The following is a 26,921-nucleotide window of genomic DNA, read 5'->3' as shown; positions in this document are numbered from 1 at the left end:
TTGATATTTTTGGTTGTTTACTTTAAGTTGTTGATTGGTTATTTAAGTTTTTCATTACTTGTGTTGTGTTTTGGTTTGTGGATTGAATAAGTAAATAAAACTTTGTGTGATTGTTAAAACAACAAGAGGTTAAGAATTCATAAAAGGTATTAAAAGAAAATTTTTATAACCCAATTCACCCCCCTCTTGGGACTACAGACCTCAACTTTCAACAAGTTTAAGAAGGTTTCCCAAAAAATGAATTTATGAATTCACTAGGGAAGACCTCTTGGCTTACTTTCATAAAAATCAACAATCAATTCATGTATTTGAGAGTATAAGCAAGTATAAACAATATGGGGTATCTAACAATACTCTCACCAAAGATGTTTTAGCAAAGGAACGAGAATGGCTGGAGTATATGGGCTTGTATGGAAATGAAAGGCACAAGAAATTTTAGAGAAATTTTTGGCTAATGATTTTTCTAATCCATGCTTAATCTTTCCAAATGAAGGAGTATATATAGACATACTTAAGATTATAACCGTTGGAATATAAAGGGTATTATTAAAAAAATTTAATGAATTTTTAATCCAATTTACCCTTAATTAACCTCAGTTATAACGGTTAAAAATATGGCAACTCGAGAGTTTCGGTCGCCTAGACCTTAGGGTCAGTCGCCCAAACACTCACAATTGGAAAAGTTGAATTTTCAATTTCGAGTGCCTGAGGACAAGTCCGGGTGGTTGAGCCAAGGTGATTTTCCAAATGCACGAGGTTCAGTCGCCCAGTTCATAGTTCGGTCTACCAAACTTTATGATTCGGTCACCCGGGGTAAAATTAAACTTAGTATTCGGGCGCCCAGGGATGGTAGAAAGTGTTAGCCTTTACGTTTGGTAGACCGAGAACAGTATGTTCAATTTAGGTTCGGTTGCCTAGGCCTTAGTGAACATGTTGACTTTCTACCAGTTCTGTAGATAGAGGCATTTTCGACGCTTTAGGTTTGGTCGCCCGAAGCCCTTTCAAACTTAAACCTAGGTTCCGTTTTTGAGCATAAGGTACGCTTGTTTGCATATGAGTATAACTTTTAAGATATAGGGGATTTGTTATGTGGTGTGTAGAGACGTATGGTTAGTTTATAGCCTAGGCTTTTTAATTTAGCCTAAAAACCTGGCGTTGGTCGACCGGAGGCCGATCGAAGTCTTTTCTATGGTTGTTGATTTCCCTATGGCGATTTGATTTTATAGTCCTACCATGCATGCCTTGCATTAATTATTACAAACCCAAAGAAAAATAGAATGAAATACAATTCAACTTGAAACAAACAAGAAAGTTCATGCTCTGCTCCTTTGCAATTTCATGGATTGCGCCGAATGGTGTGCACATTCAAATACTTTTTGGCTTTCATTTCTTATTTGTCATCCGTGCTTAGAAAATAAACCTGTTCATACATTTATCACACATATGAGATACTGTGATTTATCATAATCAAAACAGGGATCGGACTCAAAAAGTCAACAGACACAGTTCATTCTAGAAGTTCAGCAACTTAAAACATAAAAGCACAAAAACATATGAAAGTTCCCCATGTCAAAGAAAAAGTATCAAAACCAAAAAACATACAAACACTAAAAAACAACCAAGCAAGAACATAGTTAATCCTAGACTTTTTAACCAACCCATCCTTCTTATATTCAACATATTCAAAAACATCTTCCTCCAGCTCAGGTGAGTGATTTTTTGAGATCCTTGTTGTACACGATCCATTAGAAACATTCTCTATGCTCTCTAATACAACCATAACTTCCTGAATAGATATGGATTAGAAACAAGACTAGTAGCACTATTCTTTCCACCATTATATTCTTTAGCTTTGGCATTAGGAGCATATGTCCTAGTAGTCAAAGAAGAGGCTTATAAGTCCATTTAATGATCAAAATTTTCCAACCTAGCTTCCTTTTTAGAGTTACTTACACAGGGAGAACTAGAAGCATATCATGCCTTGCCATCTTTGGAGCTATCGCTAATGGAATCAATTTCACTAACTCTAACTTTGCCAAGTAGAAACTCTTCCTCAATTCAGCTGTTGTAATATGTGGCTTATATGTTGAGTGGAAAGCATGTACAATTAGAAAACATGGTAAAAAATAGTAGCTGAGATTTGCAGGAGCAAACAAAACCGTCAACATATTTTTCAAGATGACAAGAAACAATCGACTGTTTTGGTGCTGTTACTTCGACAGTTTGCTCTTAATATTAAATCGTTGATGATATGTCTGAAACCATCGATGATTTGGCTCAATAACTCAATGTTGATTTTTCAAATTTTGAATTTGGGAAGTTGTATGGGTTGGGTTTGGGGTGGAAAACCTCCGAAAGGACTATATATACATGGTATATGTTGTAACTCTAAAATATTCATCTATTTGGACAAGAAGATAGTGACAAACTTGTAGTTTTGCTCCTGTGGATGTAGACATTAACGAACCATGTAATTCTTCGTGTTATTATTTTATTGTTTTCATATAAACTGTGTTATTGTGTTTTCTATATATTTCACTATTGTGTGCTGCATTGTGAGATCGTTTGTTTTCGCTGTGCATTGATTTGTACAACAAATTAGTATCAAAGTAGTGTTGTAATGACTTCTCGAATTTCTTTTGTAAAGTTTGATGTTATTAAGTTTGATGGAACCGGAAACTTTGGACTATAATAGAAAAGGGTTAAAGATTTGTTAGCGCAGTAAGGTATGGTGAAGGCATTATACAGAGGTCAACCGGAAGGCATAGATGAAACAAGTTGGAAGGAATTAGGGAAGCAAAGGCTATGTCGACTATCAAACTTTGTTTAACTGATGATGTTTTGTATTATGTCATGGATAAGGATTCTCTGGCTACAGTTTGGCAAAATTTGGAAAGTCGATACATGTCTAAATATTTATCGAACAAATTGTTTCTTAAGCAAATATTGTATTGGCTTAAGATGGCGGAGGGTTTGGATTTGAACCAACACATCAATGCATTCAATTAGATTGTAAGTGATTTGATGTGGGTTGATGTGACATTCTAGGAAGAAGATAAGGCGTTGATGCTATTGGATTCCTTACCTGTGTCTCACACGTATGAAAATCTGGTTAACTCTAACATGGGGTAAAGAAACCCTGAATTTGGAAGAGGTAACAAGTGCCCAGTTGGGTTTTCGTCAGAGGAAAATAGCATGTGATGAAATTTCACAAGTTAAAGGGCTTGTAGTAAGGGGTAACCAGGAATGTGAGAGAAGTGAGTTCCTGAGTGGATCGAGTGGAAATAAATCTCGGTTGCAATCTAGGAAGAAGAAGGACATAAGGTGTTTTAAGTGTGGGGGAACATAAAACCAGAGTGTTCGGAGTGGAAGAAGGGGAATGCAAAAAATAAAGAGGGTTTGTCAAAATCTATGAATGTAGTAGAAGGAGACTCAGGGAGCAGTGATGGTGATATTCATTCTGTTTCATCGGGTTCAAAACGCCTCACGAATTTTTGGATCTTAGATTTGAGATGTTCTTATCACATGACACCAAATAGAAATTGGTTCAGCACTTACAGGTCTGTAAATTCTAGTTTTGTTCTAATGGGAAATGACTCTTCATGCAAAATTATTATAATAAGGAATATCATAATGAAAATGTATGATGGTATTGTGAGAACATTATGTGATGTAAGGCATGTACCGGACCTAAGGAAGAATGTGATTTCATTAGGCACTTTAGATTGTAACGGGTACAACTACAAGTCTAAAAGTGGGATAATGAAGGTGTGTGAAAGCGAATTGATGGTGATGGAGGGATAGAAGTTAGCGGTAAATATCTATGCACTGCTAGGTATCACAGTTGTAGGTGGAGCTGCAGCTATAAAATCTGAGTCAGGTAATACTGTTTTGTGTAAAACAGCCACACACAGGATGGAGGGTATTCTTAATTACATTTAATTAGATATTTGGGGACCGGTGAGGATAGCATCACGGGTTGGACATATGTATTTCGTAAGTTTATCACGAAAGGTCTTGGTGTACTTCATGCGGCACAAGTCAGAGATATTTGCCAGGTTTAACTTGTGGGAGAGGTGGAAAACTAGACTGAGAGTAAGATCCTCAAGTCAGATATTGGAATGAAGTATGCTAGTGTTCAAGGAGTTTTGTGAGTAGCATGTAAGATTGTATGCAGGGCTTGCAAGGAACTTCTTGGTAAAGTCAGTAAGTATGACATGTTTCTCGATAAACTGATCACCAAGGGTATCACTAGATGGGAAAGTTATAGGAGAGGTTTGAATAGGTTATGCGGTATACTACTCTGGTTAAAGAGTGTTTGGATGTTCAACCGTGCGTGTTTCTAGTGAGGTAAGATCTAAGCTTGGTGAAATGTTTAGACGATACATCTTTTTGGGTTATAAGAAATGTGGGTTCAAGTTGTGTATCAAACAAGATGGTGATCAGTGGAGAACTGGTTTTTGGTAAGAAAGTGATGGTGCAGCGTACTCAGGTAGACGAAGAGAAATAGGTGCCAGAAAACTGCAGCATCAATGAAGCATGTGATGCATGTGGAGTTGGAAATTCAAGGCAGATATTACATTGTTCATAATATAGGGATTTTTAACTTAGGAGACCAACAGTATCACAATATAAACTGCAGCAAAAATGATATTATGATGCTGGTGGAGTTACAGACTCAGGGTAGAGATAACATTGTTCATAATGCAAGGAGTTATAACTCAGGAGACTAGCAGGATCACAATGGATCCAGATGCACTATTAGGCCACCACTCAGGTATTGGAGAGGTTTAGCATGGTTAAACTAGTCACCGATACACTGTTGGCGAATCATTTTTATTTGTCTACCGCTCAGTACCCAAGGACAGATGATGATATTCGGGATATGTCAAAGGTCCCTTATGCCAGTGCAGTGGTGTGTTTTGGTAGAAAACAGAGAGATCAATCAGTTGTGAGATTTATGGATGCAGACTATGCAAGAGACTTGGATAATAGGAGATCTACAATAGGGTATGTATTTACTATTGTGGGAAGGCCTATTTGTTGGAAGTCTAGGGTACAATCTCTGGTTGTACTATCTACAACTGAGTTAGGGGTTTTTGGTAATAGCCGAAGCTGTCACAAATAAGTTCATGCATTGCTTGGACTTAGTTTTTGTCTTCAGTTTCTAGACGAAAGGTTATCCCAAACTATACGGATTTTTGTCCCAAGTTGTTGACTTTTTGAGTCTGATCCCTGTTTTGATGCTGACAAATCACATGTTTCTTATGTGCATATTTTAGTGCGTGAACATGTATTAGTCAGGTTACACATAAGATCAAAAGAACATGGAAGCCAAGGCAGGTCTTAAAGAACAAATTTGGCGCATTCTATAATGTCAAAGAGCAAAGGAGAAGAAGAATAAGACATGTTTTTAATTGTATATGCATTTATTTTTTATCATTTGGTCTGTAATAATGCATGCATTTGCATGATATGGATGAATGCTCAGATCAATTGTAGATAGACCCTAGGGACTAACATATTTCATCAAAAACTTTTTTCTAAAAAAACTAAAATCATACAAAGTTTTTGGAATAGCTTTAGGGTCAAAATCGGGGCAAAAACAAAGCCTTTGATCAACTGACGCTAGATTCCCCTTTGCACCCCAAAATGAGAGTTTTTCTCAAGATATGTTTCTACACCACAATCACAAAGAAATATGGTCAATACAAGGTTGCATTATTCTACTTATTTTCATCATGTAGACCTTCCACAATACTCATCACCCCTATTCGATCTCACTATTTTGATTCCTTTCCTAATCTTGAGCTTAATTGAGACTTTGAATGCTTAAAATTTTCATTAATAAGCTCAACAACACCATAATGGAAAAGATTTTCAATGAAGGTGATGAAATATCTATAACCACCCATTGCAATAGGAGTGAAAGGACCCGAAATATCTAATCACATACCAAGAGTGCTTGGTTTGATTATGTGCTAGGTGCTTAACCTCAATTTTGACATGAGTTAAGTTCTTATCAGACACTTGTCGAACTAATCTAGCATCGCTAGGGCTGTTGTAACGCCCCAACCTAGGTTTGCTAGGGAGCACTGCGTCTCTCTTCCTCCACCTAGACCAAACAATAAGGGGGCAAGTCTTATCGGACTAATGACTGACCTCACAGACCAACATGCGTCCTTTTCAGTGTTTTTTGTCCTCACTCACATACTTCCTGAGAAAACTTCCCAGAAGGTCACCCATATTAAGATTACTTCAAGTCAAGCACGCTTAATCGTGGAGTTCTTATGGGAAGACTCCTGAAAAGAAATTATGGGAAGACTCCTGAAAAGAAAGGTGCATCTTTTTGATATGGGTAGTAACATCTAATCCTTTTAAACCTTTCTTCCACAGGGTATCACATTCTCCCCCACTTACAAAACGCAACGTCCTCGTTGTGAACCCACATTTCTAAACCCAGGCGATGTGAATCTCATCACACTTCCGGTTGGATAATTGCTCTGATACCATTTTGTAATGCTCCAACCAGGGTTTGTCAGGGAGCACTATGTCTCTCCTCCTTCACCTGGACCTGACAACAAGAGGTGGGCCTTATCAGACAAATGACTGGCCCTACAGACCAATATGTGTCTTTTTTAGTATGTTTTGGTCTCACTCACACACTTCTCGAGAAAACTTCCCAAAAGGTCACCCATCCCAAGATTACTCCAAGCCAAGCATGCGTAACCGTGGAGTTCTTATGAGACTACTCCCGAAAAGAAAGGTGCACTTTGTTGATATGGGTAGTAACATCTAATCCTTTTAAGCCTTTTTTTCATAGGGTATCACAACTGCAAAATGAGTCAAGCCAAACTTTGTCAGGTTCAAACTTATTTATTAAATGAATGAACTTTAATATACTTGCTTAAGATAATTTATAATGCAAATGAACAAACCAACAAGCCTTTATTGATTCAAGCAACTAAGATGCTCATGAATGATTTGGTTTTTTTGGAACCTTTCACTGTGAGAGGCGAGACGTTTTTAGAGTTTTGCCAGGTGTCACGATCTCACATCAAAGGTGTACAAGAGAGATATTGAGCTTATAAGGATGGTTTAAGCTCCAACTATGAGAGGCGCCCTTTATAGGACAAACTTGCGAGACTAGTGGGCTTAAGGCAAACAACACATCACCAAAGTTAGGTCTTAAACCGTTACATTTCGTATTAGAGCTACCCTAGAGGTAATATTATGTGGATGGATCCTACACAAAAGTGTAAGCCACTCTAACAACGGCATCAAAAATTGGACAAAAGAGTATGTCATGATCCCACATCGAATGTGTACAACTATGTAAGATACCTTTTATACAGTAAACTAGTGACACTAGTGAATCAAAGCGAACAATATATTTTTAGAGTTGGGTTTAAGACTATTATATAGGCAAAATGGTGAAAATAGGCTTCTACTAATATTACGATAGATTTTTCTTTTTTTTTTTATTTCCTACCAAATCAACCTATTGACCATGAAAAGTGCCTCCATCATTAAATTCAAGTTATAAATTTTGAGTTAATCCAAACAATCCATACTTTTAAACATAATACAATATATTAAACTTGATTCTACTTTATTAAACGAGTTCATGAAAAGCATAGTTTAAATGTATTAAATGAATCCACAAGACCTCTGTTCTTTCATTTTTTGATATGTTTTTTTTTCCCAATTGAATCCGCATTTGTGGAGAATAAACGGACGGAGAGTAGCACGTGGAGAATTAATGGACACAAAGGCGCGATATACTTTCTTCACTTTCTGAACCAACTAGGTTCACAGCTGGTGAGTATCAACTCTCAGTGATCTCATCAGAATTGAGAATGGCAGTTCTGAACTACATTTCAGTGACCTCCACAGCGACACCCATATCTCCAGATTCACCACCTTCACCTCCCAATCCTAGACGGACCAAAGTCATCCTCCCTAAGAAGAAGCCCCTTAAGTGGTCCACCGGTGTTGCCCCCGGCGATTACGGTGGCCCGCCGATGACTACGAAGCTTCGCAAGTACTGGGGTGGCGAGAAAGATGACCCCTTAACTTCCGACGACTTCATATGGAACAGGGACTTCATGAGTCGCATGAAAAGATTGATTCAGGACCCTGACTCTTCCTCCCTGCAAACCCCTCCTCCAGAGGTTCAGTCAGCTTCGCGTTCTTACTCTTTCTTGCTTTTCGTTTTAATTTTTTTTTTAAATTTCTCCTGGGCGCTGGGAGTGTTATTTGTGTGATATTTTTTTTGATGGGTTAATTTAGTTGTGAAATTAATGGGTTTTTATGATTTTTGAAATCAAATATGTTCTTTTTGTTACTCAATGTCCGTGTCTGAAAAGTTTTATTTAAATCATCAATCAAACGGGTTTTCCTTTCAAGTTTCAATTGCTCTTTGGTAAATGGAATCTCCTGGGTTTTTTTTTTTTTTCAATTTTCATTTTGTCGGTTACTTGAAATTAAATCTCTCTCTCGCTCTAGCTCTCTCTCTCTCTCTCTCTCTCTCTCTCTCTCTCTCTCTCTCTCTCTCTCTCTCATTACGTTATATCCTTGGTTTGCTTGCTTAGTTCATAAAAATGGCATGGAACTTTGTGGTGTTTAAGATAACTGGAATCATATATGTTTCTGTTGGCGAGTTTCGTGTTTTATTGCTTAATTAAAATTGTGAAACCAAAATAGGAGGAGCCTTCTGGTTTTCTCAGCTTACATAGAGTCTCGAGCATTGACAGGTTTGTTCTTGATCAACTCTGACAATTTATAAATTACTTGTTTTTGGATTTATATTTGCTTGTTTTGATATTTTCTAGTTTTGGAATGTAGTTTGGAGGTTGATCTAAGCAAGGAACTTTCAGAACCCTCAAAGCTTGTGTTGAAACAGCAAATGAAATCACCTCAAGTAAGACGAATAGTATTGAGTTTTCACAACTTCAATATTTTCCCCCCCTTTGGTGTTAATTTGTGCACTTCCATTTTATCAATATATGTTTAATAAAATGAGATTCAGATCAGTGACAAAGTTTCATCAAAATGGAAATTCGCACCAACACGACGTGAGCAAGATAAGTGGGGTAGAGCAAGTAAGGCAGCAACTGGAGGCAGTGTAAGTGTTGTTTTTCTTGACAACTAATAATTTTACTAGAAAAGGACAAGGTTGAAGGCCATTAAACACATAGAAGCCTTTCAAATCTTGAGACCTTGCTCAAATTGCAACAACTCAGTGAAAAAAAAAGGAGCTAGAAGAAAGGACTTGATAAGGAGAAGCTAAAAATCTCTACATACTCATCATGGGCAGCAATCTTATGAACACATCTATGAGCTCTAAAATCAACCCTTTTCATCTTAAAAAATTCTTATATTCCTGACCTTCCTAATACTGCAAATAAGAAAAAATGGGGTTACACTTGAAACAATTTTGCATTTTTGTGCACACCACTATCACACCATCCACTAAAAAGCTTCACTTTTTTGGCATGACCCAAAGTATTCCCAGCAACAAAAAAAATGAAGGGTTAAAATCAACTAAGTCTGTTAACAATGAAGTAAAAAATGGTCCATGGACTTTCCTTTTCGTTTGTTGTCTTGTAATGTTTTGCACGTTGAGGAGTATTTGTGATTCTCCAACTCCTATCAGCGAGGTTATCAACTATTAACTGGAGGCAGTATGGTATTTGTGATATCTTAAAATTATGTTTCGTGAAAATTTTTTATTGGGTGCATTTTCAGTTAATTGGACCTTTTTTTCAGTTTTATTTTTTTTGACTCAGTTTTAACTTCAGTCATTATGTTAAATTGTTTATTTAACATCATTAGAAAAACATCCCTTTCAAATTCAGAGTTTTGATATAGCCTTTAGAGCCTTACCTGTAGGATGTGATGGTTCGGGAATTAAGCCAGTCTCTAGTGGACCCGGAGGCATTGGCTTCTCAGTCAAAGGAGCAGTATTTTAAGGTATTTCATTGAAGTATGTGGGCCTATTGTATCGTCTTCTCATTGATAGTATTCATATGCTCTGTATGTTTCTTTGACCATAAATTTATTCTCTTTTATCTTTCCATTTGAATTACTTGTGCAGTTGAAGAAAAATTTGCAAATCCTCACACTGGGTATAGGTGGTGTTGGAATAGCGTCAGCTTATGTTTCTTATTCTCCTGAAATTGCAGCTAGGCAAGTACATTATGGCTTGTTTGATTTCTAAAACATTTATGACTTCGTTCAATGTATGATCTTCCCATTAGCCATTTGATGGATGCTGCCAAAGGATAAATGGATAACTAGGTGCTCAAATTTTACTTGAAGATTTTCAAAGTAGAGATTTGTTTTCGTTGGGCGAATCTAGATATCTTAGGAATTTTAGTTAATTTAGGTTTTCTTTTTTTGGATATAGTTGTTATTATGGGTTTTTTTTATATTTAAAATCAAGTTATTTTGACCAGAAATGAAGATATTTTGATGGTTTATTGGGGAGATTAAGCTCAGCTGCCAAAAACTCAGATAAGCTGTGATATATTAGTTCTAAGGCACAGTATTTTTGACCTAAAAGTGGTATTTTGATTACAGCTGCAGGATTTGATTGTCAAATGAAAATTGGAATTTTCTGTGAGATTTTGAAAAATACATAAGAGAAATTGAATCTGATTCCGAGAAATAAAGGATTTTTGCAAGATTTTTAAGTATACTTGAGAGAAATTGGATCTGATCATGAGGATCAAGGACTTTTGTGAGCTTTTCACAATATGGAGGAGAAATTTGTCCTGCCCACTTCAGTTCCAGATTTGCTGATCCTGACTGAAGCAGTCAGATTTGCTGTGATATTTTGTATTTCTGTTAGAATTTGACCCCTTTTACTGAAAAGATAGGTGGATTTTCGAAAAATTGCAGAAAATAATTAGGCTGGAGTTGAAAGTCTGATTGAAGGCGCTTAGTAAGTAAGAAATACACCATGTATCTCGAAACATTGAGATGCTTTGCAAGAAATTCAGAATTTTCATAGAGAAATTGGTGGTGCTTCAGGAGAGACTTCCTGGAATAGACAGAAAACAGTTTAAGGACACTTGGGTGAGGCTACATGGGCCTCTCTATGTGCCTGTACTCCCTTACAATTTGATTTAATGTTTCTTTATCGGATTCCCAAGCCTATGACTTTGCACCAGGTCCATACTTTCATGCATTCCTTGTTCTCCCTCTTCAATACAAAAAGAAAATCTTTGCGTTGTTTCCCCATCAAATCTTGATTTTTTTTATTTACCGTTATCCTTACAAACCCATCCTTTATTATTTATTTATTTATTCCCAAGAATAGAGTGTGACTTTGACACATTTGGCTATCGAGTAGTTGGCTATTCTTAGTGATCAAACTTATGTATACCTTTTGCTCACTCCCTCATTTTTCCTTATATTGGCTAATCGACATAGAGAGCTATTTTGATTTCTATGGATTTTTAATGGGCAAAGCATCCACTTTGCTAGGTAAAGACTCGTTTGATTGGCAAAGAGAGTATTAGCAAAAGATTGACAGAGACATAGGGCATTTTGGACAACCACCTCTTACCTCATGGTATGAAATGAAATACATTTTTGAAAGAAAATATGTCCCTCCTTATTGGAGACATTAGACCAATTTTATAATATTAAACAATTGTTCTCTAGTGTGTTAGAATATTTTGTTAAATATAATGATATGGATGAGAGTAAAAAAACATAATTCTGTGTTTTTCATTTGCAAGTTTTGGAATATTAAAATTTTCAAAAAGTACTATTGCATGGCTTTTTAAATTGTAGTATAGCCTGATTCACACTCAAAATTGTTTGCTTAAAAAATCTTTTTTAATGCATTTGTATCAAAAATTGTGCGTGTGGTTTCTACTAGTTATAGGGTGTGATTTAGAAAATTGTCTATGTGAAAAAAAAAAAAAAAACTCAAACATGTACTTCGCTTGTGTGACACAAATTCTTTGTACATACAGTTGGTCCCAAGCCCGGATAAAGGAGCAGGGTTGTGTTAGTTAGCTAATAGCAAGCGTAAAACTTTGTCAGATCTTGTTATCATGAATTCTTACCAAATTCACCTAGGTTAAGGGAATATATTAGGTCAATATAAAAGGCAGAGGATAAATATGTTAGCACAAGAAACTAAAAATAGTCGTGGAATATAGGAACTCTTATGGGAAAAAGTATGGAAATAGTGAAAATAATGTTTAGGAGGAAAATTAACTTAATATACGTTCAAGAGATGAAATGGGTAGGAGAGAAAGCTAGAGGAATTGAAAAATCGGGATTTAAACTTTAGTATGATGGTATAGAGAAACATAAAAATGGGGTGGGTATTATTGTAGACATAGACTTAAAAGATAATGTAGATGATGTTAAAAGAATAGGGGACAAGATCATTAAAGTCAAGAATTCATGATAGCTTTAGGCTTTGAGATAGTGAACGTCATTAGTGCATATGCTCCCCAAATAGGATTAACATAAAATCTTAAAAGACAATTTTGGGATGATATGGGTAGTATTTTACAAGGGATACATGTGTCTGAAAAGACATTCATAGGAGCTGATTTGAATGGTGACATTGGAAAGGGTAATATAGGATATGAGAGGATACATGGAGGCCATCGATATGGAGATAAAAATGAGGCTGGTAATACAATCTTAGATTTTTCCATGTCTTACGATTTGGTTATATTGAATACTTGCTTTATAAAAAGAGAAGAACACTTAATAACCTTCAAGAGTGGGTATAATAAAAGCCAAATAGATTTCTTATTAACGAAGAACGGGGATCGTCTATCTTGTAAGGATTGTAAAGTTATTCAAGGTGAAAGTTCGGCCACACAACATAGAGTCTTAGTATTAGATATACATATTAAAAATTTGGTGAGAAGGAGCAACATAAATCAAAGCAAAAGAACTAGATGGTGGAACTTGAAGGGAGATAATTTGGTAAAATTTAATGATAAAATGAACAAAGAGTATGATTGGACAGTAGGGGATAGGGTTGATCTAAATACTATTTGGAATAGAATGACAAATTCTATCGTAAGAATAACAAAAGAGGTTTTAGGGGAGTCCAAAGGAAGATATTCGGGTAGTAAAGAAGGTTGGTAGTGGGATCAAGAAGTCAAAAAAGCCTTTAAGACAAAAAAGAACTAGTATAAAATATTGAAAAATTGTGGAAATATAGGAAATCTTTAAAAATATAAAGAAGCAAGAAAAAATGCAAAAAAAGACTATTAGTGAAGCTAAATATAGGGTTTATGATACTTTATACACTAAACTAGATACAAACGAAGGAGAAAAAGACATTTATAAACTTGCTAGAACTAGAGAAAGAAAATGCAAAGATTTAGGTGATGTAAAATGTGTAAAGGACGAGAATGATAAAGTCTTAATTAGATAAGAAGACATAAAAGAGAGGTGACAGAGATACTTTAATAAGTTGTTTAATGAAAACCAAAATGGAAGATTGAACTTGGACGTGACAAATGAGGAGAAGACTAAAAATAGAAAATTTATTCGCAAAATTAGAGTCCTTGAAGTTGAGGTGACATTAAAAATGATGAGAAGTGGGAGATTTATAGGACTAGTTAAAATACCAATTGAAGTTTGGAAATGTTTAGGGGATAAAGGAATTGTTTGGGTAACTAGTCTATTCAACTCAATTACAAAAACCAAGAAAATTCCAGAAGAATGGAGGAAAAGTACATTAGTACATGTGTACAAAAACAAAGGCGATATTCAAAACTGGAATAACTATTGTGGAATTAAGATTATGAGTCATATGATGAAATTATGGGAAAGGGTAATTGAAAAATACATTGATTGTGAGGATCCAATTTATTCACTCTTTTAGTTAAATGATGGACAAATAATCTACCCACATGTACAAGGACGCAGTGGGAACAATAAAGCAACTAGGAAGAGAAACAAAATAAGGTATCTTACATCTAAGGAGGATGGCATTTTGTTGATAAGGGAGCAAGTAGTGAGCACGATATTGCTTCAAAGGCTTTCAGGAATTCATCTTACACAACAAGGCATGAGTTGCTAGGATATGATTGTTTTTCATCTTTGCAACTTCATTTTGTTTTGGAGTTTGGGCACAAGATGACTTATAAATCATTAAAAATCTAGCCATACTGATGTATTTGTTGACATTATGACTACGAAGCATTCTCATAGGTAAAATTGAATTGAGTCTCTATTTTAGAATTGTTAAGATTTGATTAAAATGAATGACCTAACTTGAATATAGGTCTCTTCCTCTATTTATAATACAAATTAAATACATTCTAATGACGATAATACCCTTACTAACTCTCAATAATTAACATACTAATACACAATAATAATAATATATATAACCTATAACACTCTCCCTCAAGTTGGAGCATAAATGTCATATGCTCCTTGCTTGTTACAAATGAATTTAACGTGAGCAGCCCCCAACATTTGGTAAACAAATCAGCAAGCTGCATGTCCGATTTCACATGAGTGGTTGTAATGAGCTTCTGTGCAAGTTTCTCTTGAACAAAGGAGCAATCAACTTCAATGTGTTTTGTCCGCTCATGAAAGGCTAGGTTGGAGGCAATATGAAGAGCAGCTTGATTATCACACATCAACTTCACTTCCAACATATTCTTTCAAGTTCACAAGCAGTGTGAGCCATAGCTTTATATTCTAATTTAGCACTTGATGTTGCCACCATAGTTTGTTTCTTACTCCTCCAAGAAATCAAATTACCACCAACCAAGATACAGTATCTGGTGGTGGATCTTCGATCGTAAGGTGATCCAGCCCAATCTGCATCTGTATATCCATGGATATAAGTGTGACCCTGATCATGATATAAAAGGCCTCTTCCAGGTGCACCTTTGAGATATCTCTAGATGCGAATTACTGCATCCCAATAACTTGTCCTCAAAAAATCTAGAAATTGACTCACAACACTTGTTGCAAAAGATATATTCGGCCGAGTAATTGTGAGATAATTCAACTTTGCAACAAGTCTCCGGTATTGTCCAGGATTAGGAAGCAAATCACTTATATCTGACATTAACTTTTTAGGATCCATGGGTGTGTCAAACGGTTTAGATCCTAGCAAGCCAATTTCATCCAACAGATCAAGAACATACTTTCTCTACGACACAATAGTTTTGATACGAGATCTAGATACTTCTGTACCCAATAAGTATTTCAGCGGTCCCAAATCTTTGTTCTGAAACTGAGTTTGTAGAAAAAAGTTTGAGACTTTGAATACCTTTATCATCATCACCTGTAATAACAATATCATCCACATAAACAACAAGAAGGATCCTACCCGATGAAGTATGGCAATAAAACACGGAATGATCTAGAACACACTGTTGTAGACCAAAATCAAGTACTACAACACTGAAACGATCAAACCATGCTCTGGGAGACTATTTTAGACTATATAAAGCCTTCTTGAGCCAACACACTAAGCCTGACCCCCCCGAGCAACAAACCCAGGTGGTTGCTCAATATAAACTTTCTCCTCAAGGTCACCATGCAAGAAGACATTTTTCACATCTAGCTGAAGTGGAGGCCAGTGACAAGTAGTAGCCAAGGAGATGAACATACATATTGATGTAAGTTTGGCAATCAGAGAAAAAAATATCAGAATAATCCAGACCATACACCTAAGTGTATCTCTTAGCAACAAGACAGGCCTTTAGATGAGCAACAGGACCATCAAGGTTGACTTTCACAGTGTAAACCTAGTGACAACCAACCATAGGCTTGTTAGGATGAAGAGGTACCAAGTCCCAAGTAGCATTGTCATGTAAAGCGTATCTCTCTTCAACCATAGCATCCCTTCACCAAGAATGGACTAAGGCTTCCGAAACAGATTTAGGAAGGGTAGTAGATGATAGAGCAGTAACAAAACAATAATAGGAGGGTGATAAGGAGTCATAAGAAACATTTTTGGAAATGGGGTGTTGAGTACATGTGTGTTTACCTTTCTGAACAACAATAAGAGGATCAACATCATGGGAAGTCCGATCATCAGACAAGGAAACCAAAGGTGTAGTAGTAGAAGCTAGAGGGGACTCTTTTCCTTGGAGCCGCCATCGTGAATACACTTGAAAATTAGGATGATCAAGAAGATGAGAAGGACTCGAACCACATGGAGGCTCAGATGGTTGGTTGGGTAGGGGCAACAATGTAGGATTTGGAAGATTAGGCAAAGGAAGAGACTCATTGAGCTCAGAAGCACTCAGTGTCTTGGTGTAGTAAGGTGTAGACTCAAAGAAGGTAACATTGGCAGAAATAAAGAAGTGATGCAACAAAGGACTATAACAATGATATCTTTTTTGAATATATGAGTAGCCTAGAAAAACACGTTTTATAGAACGAGGATCCGGCTTATCCACCCGAGGAGTTAGTTGATGAACAAAGGACACACACCCAAATATATGAGGAGGAAGAGAAAATAAAGGTGAATTAGGAAAGAGAATGGAGTAGGGAATTTTACCACTAAGAACAGAGGATGGCATTTTGTTGATATGATAACAAGCAGTAGGTACAACATCACTCCAAAATACTTTAGGTACATGCATTTGATAAAGTAAAGTGCGAGTGTTTTCAAGATGTCTATTTTCCGCTCTGCAACCCCATTTTGTTGAGGAGTGTGGGCATAGGATGATTGATGAACAATAACAAAATGAGTGATGTAAGTAGTGAATTGTGCATTGAAAAACTCTTTAGCATTATCACTTCGAAGTATTCGAATTGGCAAACGAATTGAGTCTTTGTTTCAGAACAAAAGGCACAAAATACATGAAATAACTCATAATGATCTTTTATTAAATATAACCAAGTCTTTCTTGAGTAATCATTCACAAAGGTTACAAAGTACTGGAAATTCAACTTGGACACAACCCTACTAAGGCCCCATACATTTGAATAAACTAACATAAAAGGGCTTGCAACCCGTTTATTGACTTGGGAAGCGAAAGAAACACGATGGTGATTTCCCAACTGACAAGACTCACAATCGAGACAAGACGCAGAACTCAAATTAGTAACAAGACACTTTAACTTTTCCAATGAAGGATGACCTAGGCGATAATGTATTTGGAAAGGTGTGACAGCAGCAGTGCAGGCGGTAGAAGGAGATAGAGTCCACCAGCTTCATGCCCTCCCCCAATCGCCTTCCTTTTCAAATCCTAAATAACTACAAAATCAGGGAAGAATGTTGCTGAACGGTTCTGGATTTAGTAATTTTGCTAACGGAGATTAAAAGGAAATTTGGGAATATAAAAACCAAAGGAAGAGAAATAGAAGAAGTGGGATTTAGAGTCCCAATTCCCTTGATTGCAGCAGTGGATCCATCAGCAAGAGTAACATAGGGTAAATTTGTAGGATATTGAAGATTGGAGAAAAAGCTAAGCATACCTGTGATATGATTAGTGGCAGTGGAGTGTATGACCCAAGGACTAGGATGGAAAGTACTGGATGACAGACATACAATGTGATTGCTTATTTGGGCAAAAGATGCAATGGGAATAGAAGCTTGTTGTGACGCTTGATATTGCTGGAACTTGGAATACTCTTCCTCTGACATAGATATAGTGCGTTGCCCCACGCTCGAACCCAAAGGTTGAGGAGTTGGTGGTGGCTGCATTGGCTGCCCCCAAAAGAGTGAAGTCAGTGGTGGCTACATTTGCAACATGTGAAGGTCTGCTGTGAAGATCCCAACACTGCTTAATAGTATGACTATTCTGTCTACAATGAGTGCACTTGCGAGGAGTACCTCTGCCTCATCTGTCTCTACCACTACGACCACTCGAACCACCGAGATAACTTTTGCAGTTGTTTGGTAGAGAACTAGAATCACTTTGTGTAGCAAACGTTGTCCTTTTAGTGCCAGATGCAAGAGTAAGAGAATACATGCGAAAGGAAGCACGAAGGACACGATAGTAAACATTGGAAAATGATGGAAGCACGACGCTACTGAGTATTTGGGACCAAACTGGCTCAAACTCAAGTCTGAAGCTTGCTAGAACATGAAGAATTATCATCTACTCCTTCTGCTTCTACATCTCATGAACGTTGGTAGTTATAGGTTGGGTGATGTTAATGTCCTCATGAATATGCTTGATCTCTTCAAAATAATCTGTAATACTCCTATCTCCTTGTTGTAACAGAAAGTACTCCTGGGATTAATCATACATATGTGTAATGTTACTGGAGCATAGAAGTTTGACATAATCCCAAATCTCCTTGCACGTATCTAGATGCATACACATCCATGTAATTTGTGGCTCCATTGAATTCCAATAAAAAAAACAATCAAGGCATCTTCTTGAACCCACGGGTCTTTTCTCTTCTCATCTAAAGAATCAAATTGGAGCAAGTGGTCAGATTTCCCTAATCTTGCTAAAAAAATCTGAACAACTTTAGACCATTGAGCCTAGTTCTTTCTATCCAACTTTTGAGTCATTATTTGTGGTAGTGATGTAGGAAACACATTTTTGGGATTCATAGATTCCATCCCAACACTCTCAAAGCAGCAACTACATCAAAAACAAGAAGAACAATCAAAACTAATCAGGACAATCACAAACAATGTGAAACACCAACACAACGACGGACGAGGTGAACAACTCACCAACATATATAGCATTGCCACAGCACTCACAAATCATAAAACACACTAAAAAGAAAAAGAACAATCAATAATTGGGACCATGGTTTGAAATCGCGGTCGCGGGTAGCGTCGCGTAACGGTCGCGGGACGCGGGAGATGCGGGTGTTACGTAACGGGAAGCGGGCGTAACGGTTGTGAATTTTTTTCACGCGTGCACAACCATGCCAAAATCGAAAAATAAGCATGAAATCCATTAATACATGATTTTTAATGAATTTTAAAGGCCTTCATTCAACCTGCAAACGTTTTTTAATAGGCATTATGATTTTTATATTAATTTTAGTGCTTTGTTTACAAAAAAAAAAAACATATTTTTTTATAGTTTGCATTACTTTAATGAGTAAAAAATGTAGAAATGTAATTAAAATGAAGAATTAATTAAAGTATAGACATAAAGTTACTAACAACGAGTCAATAGACTCAATACTCAATTTACACAATACACATACATGAATTGGAAAAGTGATTGGTATCAAATATCAATAAATAGTTGAAAATACATGAATACAATATTTCAAACTTATAACATAACACATGTCACCACCAAAAAGAATGATGTGGAGGGTCTTCATAATTTGCATCTGTCTCGAGATTGGGATTGGAAATTATTTCCCCATCCTTGTGGAAATACATGGCTGAATGAACCCAAGTTTGCGTCATTTCGTTGTTGCTCCTCAAAATGTACTAGTGGTGAAAATCCAATTGATATAGGAGGTGCATAATCTTCTCTTTTTCATATCCTGAATAATGTCCATAAGTTGGGGCTGGGGCTGGGGCTGGCTCTAGGTAGTGTGTAGAAGAGGACTCACTAGGAGATGATGAATATGCTTGATGAGATCCATATGATTGTGATGATGAATTATATAAACTAAAGTCGCCAAAACTATAAGCCACATCATATGAATCTTTAGCGGAATCACGATCTCGTTGTTGGCTACTCCTTCCCCTGGGTTGTGAAGATTGGTAACCTAGAGAAATACCCAAATCATAATTTTTGGGTATATCAAGTAGCCCATAACAACTTTGAGGGTATGTTTCCCCTACAAATGATGTCACTGTATCATACCCATAATCATATTCTGCACCGCTGCCACCATCACCCCTAGCCCTAGTCCCAACACCACTAGGTTCACTACCACCATCATCATCACTTGGTGGGCTCAAACTAAGATTATCATCACTTTGTGTACGTTCAGGACTTAAACTTGAATCATGCACATTTATTGGTGGCTGATCATCTCCTTGTGCAGTACCACCGACCTCTTCATCTAACCAATTTCAGTTGTCTAGATCATCGAGTAATGGTGCCTCTTTTTCATGTAACCATGGACTCAAAGGATCATCTTCTTCGAAAATATAGTCCAAATTAATAGTGTTAAAGCTATCTTCAATGTCCTGTTGGCTTTTTCTCATTGTATGTCTCAACTTTAACCTCATGTTGTAATGCACGAAAACAAGTTTTTGTAGTCTCATATACTTTAGTCTATTTCTTGTTTTCATATGGATGAGGCTAAAGGTGCTCCAATTACGTTCACAATTTGAAGCTGACGTGGTTTGACTAAGAACTCTGATTGCTCTTTTTTGTAGCTCAAGAGCACACATGCCATAATGAATCCACCATTCGGCTGCATAAATAATTGAAGAAAAACACATTTCAATACAGTGTATTTTTGAAAAGCCAAATTTGGACATAAAAATTATTCAGCCACATTTACCAGGATTTGTTTGTTTCATTGCCCTTTGAACTAGTGGAGTTCCAAATGTCTCCTGCCTATCCCGATATAGCAACACCTAAAAAAGCAAAGATTGTGAAGTATAATTAATTAATTAGATATATATTATAGAAAGTATGACAAAATGCTAAAATAATTCATTATTCAACATAACCAATACTTAATTAATAGCCCGAATTTGAGTGTTTATATCGGGCACTAGCTTGGTTATCACTTTTTTAACTCCATAACTTCTCTAGCAACTTTAGAAGAGGGTCGGGCACCATACAAAAATTGGGGGTTAAAAAAGTATCCTAAAATTAAATTTACAAATATATTAATCAATATTCAATAATAGTGTACTAGTGTTGTAACTTTTAAATTAATTACACATGAATTAAAAGTTGAAATAATAAGAAATTGTATTTTATCTACACTTACTAGCTGCATGTAAGTCTTGATGCAATTGAAAACTCCACCGATGATTAATAATTTTCCAATAATCTTTGTAGAATCGGCAGTCTTTCTGAATTGCCAACTTTGCCCTATCAATTACCTCATATATGAAACTCATAGTTGGTTTTTCATCACCATCAACCAATTTAAGAACTTTTACTAAAGGTTCTTGTACTTTAATTATATCAGAGGCCTTCTGCCAAAACTCTTTCCCTAAGATAATCTTTTTTGCATTATATGTTGGGCCAGATTTTGCCATTTCAAACCTTGATTTTTTCCAAGGCAATAAAGTTGGTGGCAAATCGAGTTATGCAGGTTGAAGCAATTCATTATTATTTGTGAATTTTTTCATGTAATTCACTGTCCACGTGTGGTTGTAAATAAAAGAAGTTATTATTTTAGCATTTTCTAAGACCTTCTTCACATTACTTTTCTTACCAATGTCTTCAAGAATAAGATTTATGCAATGAGCTGCACATGCTGTCCAGTAGAGATTGGGTATCCTTTGCATTAATAATTTCTCTCCCGCCTTCATTGCAGCTTCATTATCGGTTACTATTTGAACAATCTTTTCCTCTCAATTTCTTCAACCACCTCGTCCATTAATCTGAAATGAAATTATATATTCAACAATTACTACTACAACAACCAAAAACAACAAAATCAAGCCGTTGTCCCATTAGTTGGGGTTGGCTATATGAATACTTTTTCGCCAAATTATGCAAAACAGTTATTGCTACTTAATTAAATATATGCTAGTCATCAAGTGGCTCAAGTAAATTAAAATTAGAAAATTACTTGAAATAATATTCAGCTGTTCGGCTCGGTACATCAGAGGCATCAAGTGACTTGTGGAAAACAGTGCCTCTATTGGAGTAAACTAAAAAGTTTATTATGTGTTTTCTTATGGGCCCTGACCAACCATCACACATAATGGTTACACCTCTCTCATTCCAAATGCTAGCAAAAGAAGATGTATAAGTTTTTTATTTCCTGATACTCTTGCTCTAAATATATTTCTGAGACCTCATAGGATGATGGACCCTTCACCTCCTTTCCAACCTCTACAGCAACATCAAGCATCGATTGCAGAAAAGGAGAGTCAGCTATGTTCGTTGGAATTCGATTATAAATTAGGAATTTGCTCAGTGCTTTTCCTAATTTACTCTTTAAACCTTTCAGAATTTTGGTATTTATTTTTGGTTGCTTGGCACTCCTACTTCTTTCTAGAGTAGGATCCATCGCTCTTAATCTAGCTTTAGGGGCATTAGGATTAATCCATTTTCGCCCATTGCCTCCAACTTCTCGAACACTTTGTGACCGAACTCTACCAAAACCCCCGGCACTGCCACTACGAGAGCCACCGCCCTGTTCATAATAATTACCACTTCCACCGGTTCTTGCCGTAAATCTTTGCCTCTCTTCCCATTCTTGGTGTGCTCGTATGCTTTCTTGTCGAGCAAATCTCATTATTTCCTCATTTGAATCTTGTTCATCGCTCAAATTTTCAAAATCTCCTCAGATTTGAGCTTCTACTTTATCTTGCCCTTTTTGTTTGTTTTTCTTCTTCTCTGCATATTGTTGTAGATGTTTCATCATTTTTTCTCTCACTTGCGTGGTTACATTTGGAGACGAAGACACCTGACCTTTTTTATGTGCCAAGTGTTGTTTTAATCGTGTAATTCCTCCTTTAATTGTCTTTCCACATAATTTACATAAGACAACATGTCTACTACCTTCCACTGGAGTAGCGAAATGCCAACCAATGTCTTCATTAGGTAGCTCTTCAATTCCTTGTCTCTCACGTGGCATATTGGTGCTTGATTAGATGACTTCTACACAAGTAAACAAAAACAAGTTATCATCCTTATACAATAAATTAAGAATAAAATGGTTCATAATAAATTAATTAGTTAATTACATAACAATATTACATAAATGATGGATTAAATTTAAACTTGAAGTTACTAATTGTTAAAAATTTTAGTTGATTTATACATATATAATATATTAGTTTATATTAGAATTTACAATTTAACAAAATAAATATGGAATTGTAAATCTTACAATTTAATTATTTAAATGGTAATATACTTGAACTTGAGTCACTTAAGAGTTGAGACTTGACTAATTGTTTATAGATTAGAATTTATTATAAATTGTAGAACTAATATTAAATTATTAATTGTCAAAGTAATAAAAAAATATAAATATGTAGAATATTAGTTAATAATTTTTTACTAAATCTGTACTCTAAGTTTCTAAGTTCTATGTTCTAGGTTCTAACTCTCTAAGAGTCTAAGTAACTCTATAAATTTTAAATTTTAAAAATTTATAGTAATTTTTTATTTTAATAAATAAATTCTACTTATACAATCATTACTAATTTACTATTGTTAATTTATATTCTAATTAAATTATAAATAAACTAAATTTATATACTAATTATATTTATAAACTGAAATTATAAAACAAACTGAAAATTACAATTTATATACTAATTAAATAAATTGAAATTTACAATTTATATAAAGTATAAATTGAAATTATAAAACATACTAAATTTAAAACTGAAATTTACAATTTATATACTAATAAAATGAATTGAAATTTACAATTTGAGCGACGAAGAAGATTCAAATGAAGAAATAATGAGATTTGCTCGACAAGAAAGCATACGAGCATAGCAAGAATGGGAAGAGAAGCAAAGATTTAGAGTAAGAACCGGTGGAAGTGGTAATTATTATGAATAGGGCGGTGGCTCTAGTAGTGGCAGTGCCAGTGGTTTTGGTAGAGTTCGATCACAAAGTGTTCGAAAAGTTGGAGCCAGTGGGCGACAATGGATTAATCCTAATGTCCCTGAAGTTAGATTAAGAGCGATGGATCCTACTCTAGAAAGAAGTAGGAGTGCCAAGCAACCAAAAATATATACTAAAATTCTGAAGGGTTTGAGGAGTAAATTAGGAAAAACAGTGCAAATTACTAATTTATAATCAAATTCCAGCGAACGTAGTTGACTCTCCTTTTTTACAGCCGATGCTTGATGTTGCCGCAGAGGTTGGAAAGAGGGATGAAGGGTCCATCACTCTATGAGGTCTCTGAAATATATTTACATCTTCTTTTGCTGGCATTTGGAATGAGAGAGGTATAATCATTATGTGTGATAGTTGGTCAAGGCCCACAAGAAAATACATAATAAACTTTTTAGTTTACTCCAATAGAGGCACTGTTTTCCACAAGTCAGTTGATGCCTCTGATGTGCCGAGCCAAACAGCTGAATATTATTTCAGATAATTTTCTAATTTTAATTTACTTTGTACCACTTGATGACTTGCATATTTTTAATTAAGTAGTAGTAATTATTGAATATATAATTTCATTTCAGATTAATGGACGAGATGGTTGAAGAAATTGAGAGGAAAAAGTTGTTCAAGTAGTAACCGATAATGAAACTGCAATGAAGGCGGGAGGGAAATTATTAATGCAAAGGATACCCAATCTCTACTGAACAACATGTGCAGCTCATTGCATAGATCTTATTCTTGAAGATATTGGTAAGAAAAGTAATGTGAAGGTCTTAGAAAATGCTAAAATAATTTCCTCTTTTATTTATAACCACACATGGACAGTGAATTTCATTAAAATATTCACAAATAATAGAGAATTGCTTCGTCTCGCATAACTCAATTTGTCGCCAACTTTATTGCCTTGGAGACCATTGTTAGGCATAAACAAGCATTAAAGGAAATGTTTACATCTGATGCTTGGAAAAAATCAAGGTTTGGAATAGCAAAATTTGGCCCAGCATATGATGCAAAGAAGATTATCTTAGGGAAAGAGTTTTGGCAGAAGACCTCTGATATAATTAAAGTATAAGAACCCTTAGTGAAAGTTCTTAAATTGGTTGATGGTGATGAAAAACCAACTATGAGTTTCATATATGAGGCAATTGATAGGGCAAAGTTGGAAATTTAGAAAGACTGGCCATTCTGCAAAGATTATTGGAAAATTATTGATCATCGGTGGAGTTTTCAATTGCATCAAGACTTACATGCAACTAGTAAGTGTAGATAAAATACAATTTTTTATTATTTCAACTTTTAATTCATGTGTAATTGAATTAAAAGTTACAACACTAGTACACTATTATTGAATATTGATTAATATATTTGTAAGTTTAATTTTAGGATACCTTTTGAACCCCCAATTTCTGTATGGTGCCCGACCCTTTTCTAAAGTTGCTAAAGAAGTTATGGAGTTAAAAAAGTGATAACCAAGCTGGTGCCCGATATAGATACTCAAATCCGGGCTATTAATCAAGTAAGTATTGGTTCTGTTGAATAATGAATTATTTTAGCATTTTGTTGTACTTTCTATGATATATATCTAATTAATTAATTATACTTCACAATCTTCGCTTTTTTAGTTTTTGCTATATCGGGATAGGCAGGAGACATTTGGAACTCCATTAGCCCAAAGGGCAGCAAAACAAACAAATCTTGGTAAATGTGGCTAAATAATGGATGAATGGATCTATTTAATTCGTCATTTTTATGTCCAAATTTGGCTTTTCAAACATACACTATATTGACATGTGTTTTTTTTCAATTATTTATGCAGCCGAATGGTGGATTCATTATGGCATATGTGCTTTTGAGCTACAAATTAGAGTTCTTAGTCAAACCACATCAACTTCAAATTGTGAGCGTAATTGGAGCACCTTTAGCCTCATCCTTACGAAAACAAGAAATAGTTTAAAGTACATGAGACTACGAAAACTTGTTTTCGTGCATTACAACATGAGGTTAAAGTTGAGACATACAATGAGAAAAAACCAACAAGACATTGAAGATATCTTTAACTCTATTAATTTGGACTATATTTTCAAAGAAGATGATCCTTTGAGTCCATGGTTACAGGAAAGAGAGATACCATTACTCGACGATCTGGACAACTGAAATTAGTTAGATGAAGAGGTCAGTGGTACTGCACAAGGAGATGATCAGCCACCAATAAATGTGCATGATTCAAGTTCAAGTCTTGAACGTACACAAAGTGATGATAATCTTGATTTGAGCCCACCAAGTGATGATGATGGTGGTAGTGGTCCTAGTGGTGCTAGGACTGGGGCTGGGGGTGGTGGCGGCGGCGGTGCGCAATATGGTTATGGGTATGATACAGGGACATCATTTGTAGGGGAAACATATCCTCAAAATCGTTGTGGACTACTTGATATACCCAAAAATTATGACTTGGGTATTCCTCCAGGTTACCAATCTTCACAACCCAGGAGGAGTAGCCAACAACGAGATCGTGATTCTACTGAAGATTCATATGGTGTGGTTCATAGTTTTGACGACTTTGGTTTAGATGATTCATCATCACAATCATATGGATCTCATCCAGCATATCCATCATCTCGTAGTGAGTTTTCTTCTACACACTTCCCAGAGCCAGCTCCAGCCCCAACTTATGGACATTATTCAGGATATGGTCAAAGAGGAGATTATGCACCTCCTATATCAATTGGATTTTCACCACCATTACATTTTGAGGAGCAACAACGAAATGATGCAAACTTGGGTTTATTCAGCTATGTATTTCGACAAGGATAGGGAGATAATTTCCAATCCTAATCTCAAGAGACAGATGCAAATTATGAAGACCCTCCGCGTAATTCTTTTTGGTGGTGACATGTGTTATGTTATAAATTTATAATATTGTATTCATGTATTTTCAATTATTTATTGATATTTGATACCAATCACTTTTCAAATTCATGTATGTGCATTGTGTAAATTGAGTATTGAGTCTATTGACTCATTTTTAGATACTTTATGTCTTTAATTAATTGATTCTTCATTTTAATTACATTTCTACATTTTTTTATTCATTAAAGTAATGTAAGCTATAAATTTTTTTTTTTGTAAACAGCGCACTAAAATTAATAAAAATCATAATGCCTATTTAAAAAATTTTGTAGGTTGAATGAAGGTCTTTAAAATTCATTAAAAATCATGTATTAATGGATTTCATGCTTATTTTTTGATTTT

At 35.5% G+C, this 26,921-nt stretch overlaps 1 protein-coding gene and 1 long non-coding RNA gene across 5 annotated transcripts in view; both read left to right on the top strand.

Moving 5' to 3' along the window:
• Positions 1 to 7,682: 7,682 nt before the first annotated feature.
• The window catches only part of LOC131148597 (protein CONSERVED ONLY IN THE GREEN LINEAGE 160, chloroplastic), a 41,414-nt gene continuing 22,175 nt past the window's right edge, over positions 7,683 to 26,921 (top strand). The window contains exons 1-6 of one of the 4 annotated variants that reach the window (XM_058098425.1): positions 7,683 to 8,174; positions 8,707 to 8,756; positions 8,848 to 8,923; positions 9,032 to 9,127; positions 9,895 to 9,975; positions 10,100 to 10,191. In XM_058098425.1, coding sequence (XP_057954408.1) covers positions 7,860 to 8,174; positions 8,707 to 8,756; positions 8,848 to 8,923; positions 9,032 to 9,127; positions 9,895 to 9,975; positions 10,100 to 10,191 — 710 coding nt within the window. In that variant the 5' untranslated portion in view covers positions 7,683 to 7,859. Of the gene's footprint in view, positions 8,175 to 8,706; positions 8,757 to 8,847; positions 8,924 to 9,025; positions 9,128 to 9,894; positions 9,976 to 10,099; positions 10,192 to 26,921 lie in introns of all 4 variants that reach the window. The other 3 variants (XM_058098424.1, XM_058098426.1, XM_058098427.1) reach the window with 3 other exon arrangements.
• On the top strand, positions 23,970 to 26,739 carry LOC131148598 (uncharacterized). The gene is made up of 4 exons (XR_009135012.1): positions 23,970 to 24,422; positions 25,056 to 25,188; positions 25,295 to 25,370; positions 25,489 to 26,739. It is a non-coding gene; the product is annotated as an uncharacterized LOC131148598 (long non-coding RNA).

This window comes from Malania oleifera, chromosome 2 (assembly GCF_029873635.1).
Source record: "Malania oleifera isolate guangnan ecotype guangnan chromosome 2, ASM2987363v1, whole genome shotgun sequence".
NCBI classification, from domain to species: Eukaryota; Viridiplantae; Streptophyta; class Magnoliopsida; order Santalales; family Ximeniaceae; genus Malania; species Malania oleifera.
The sequence above is the reverse complement of the archived record's forward strand: the minus strand, read 5'-3'. Positions and strand labels throughout refer to the sequence as shown.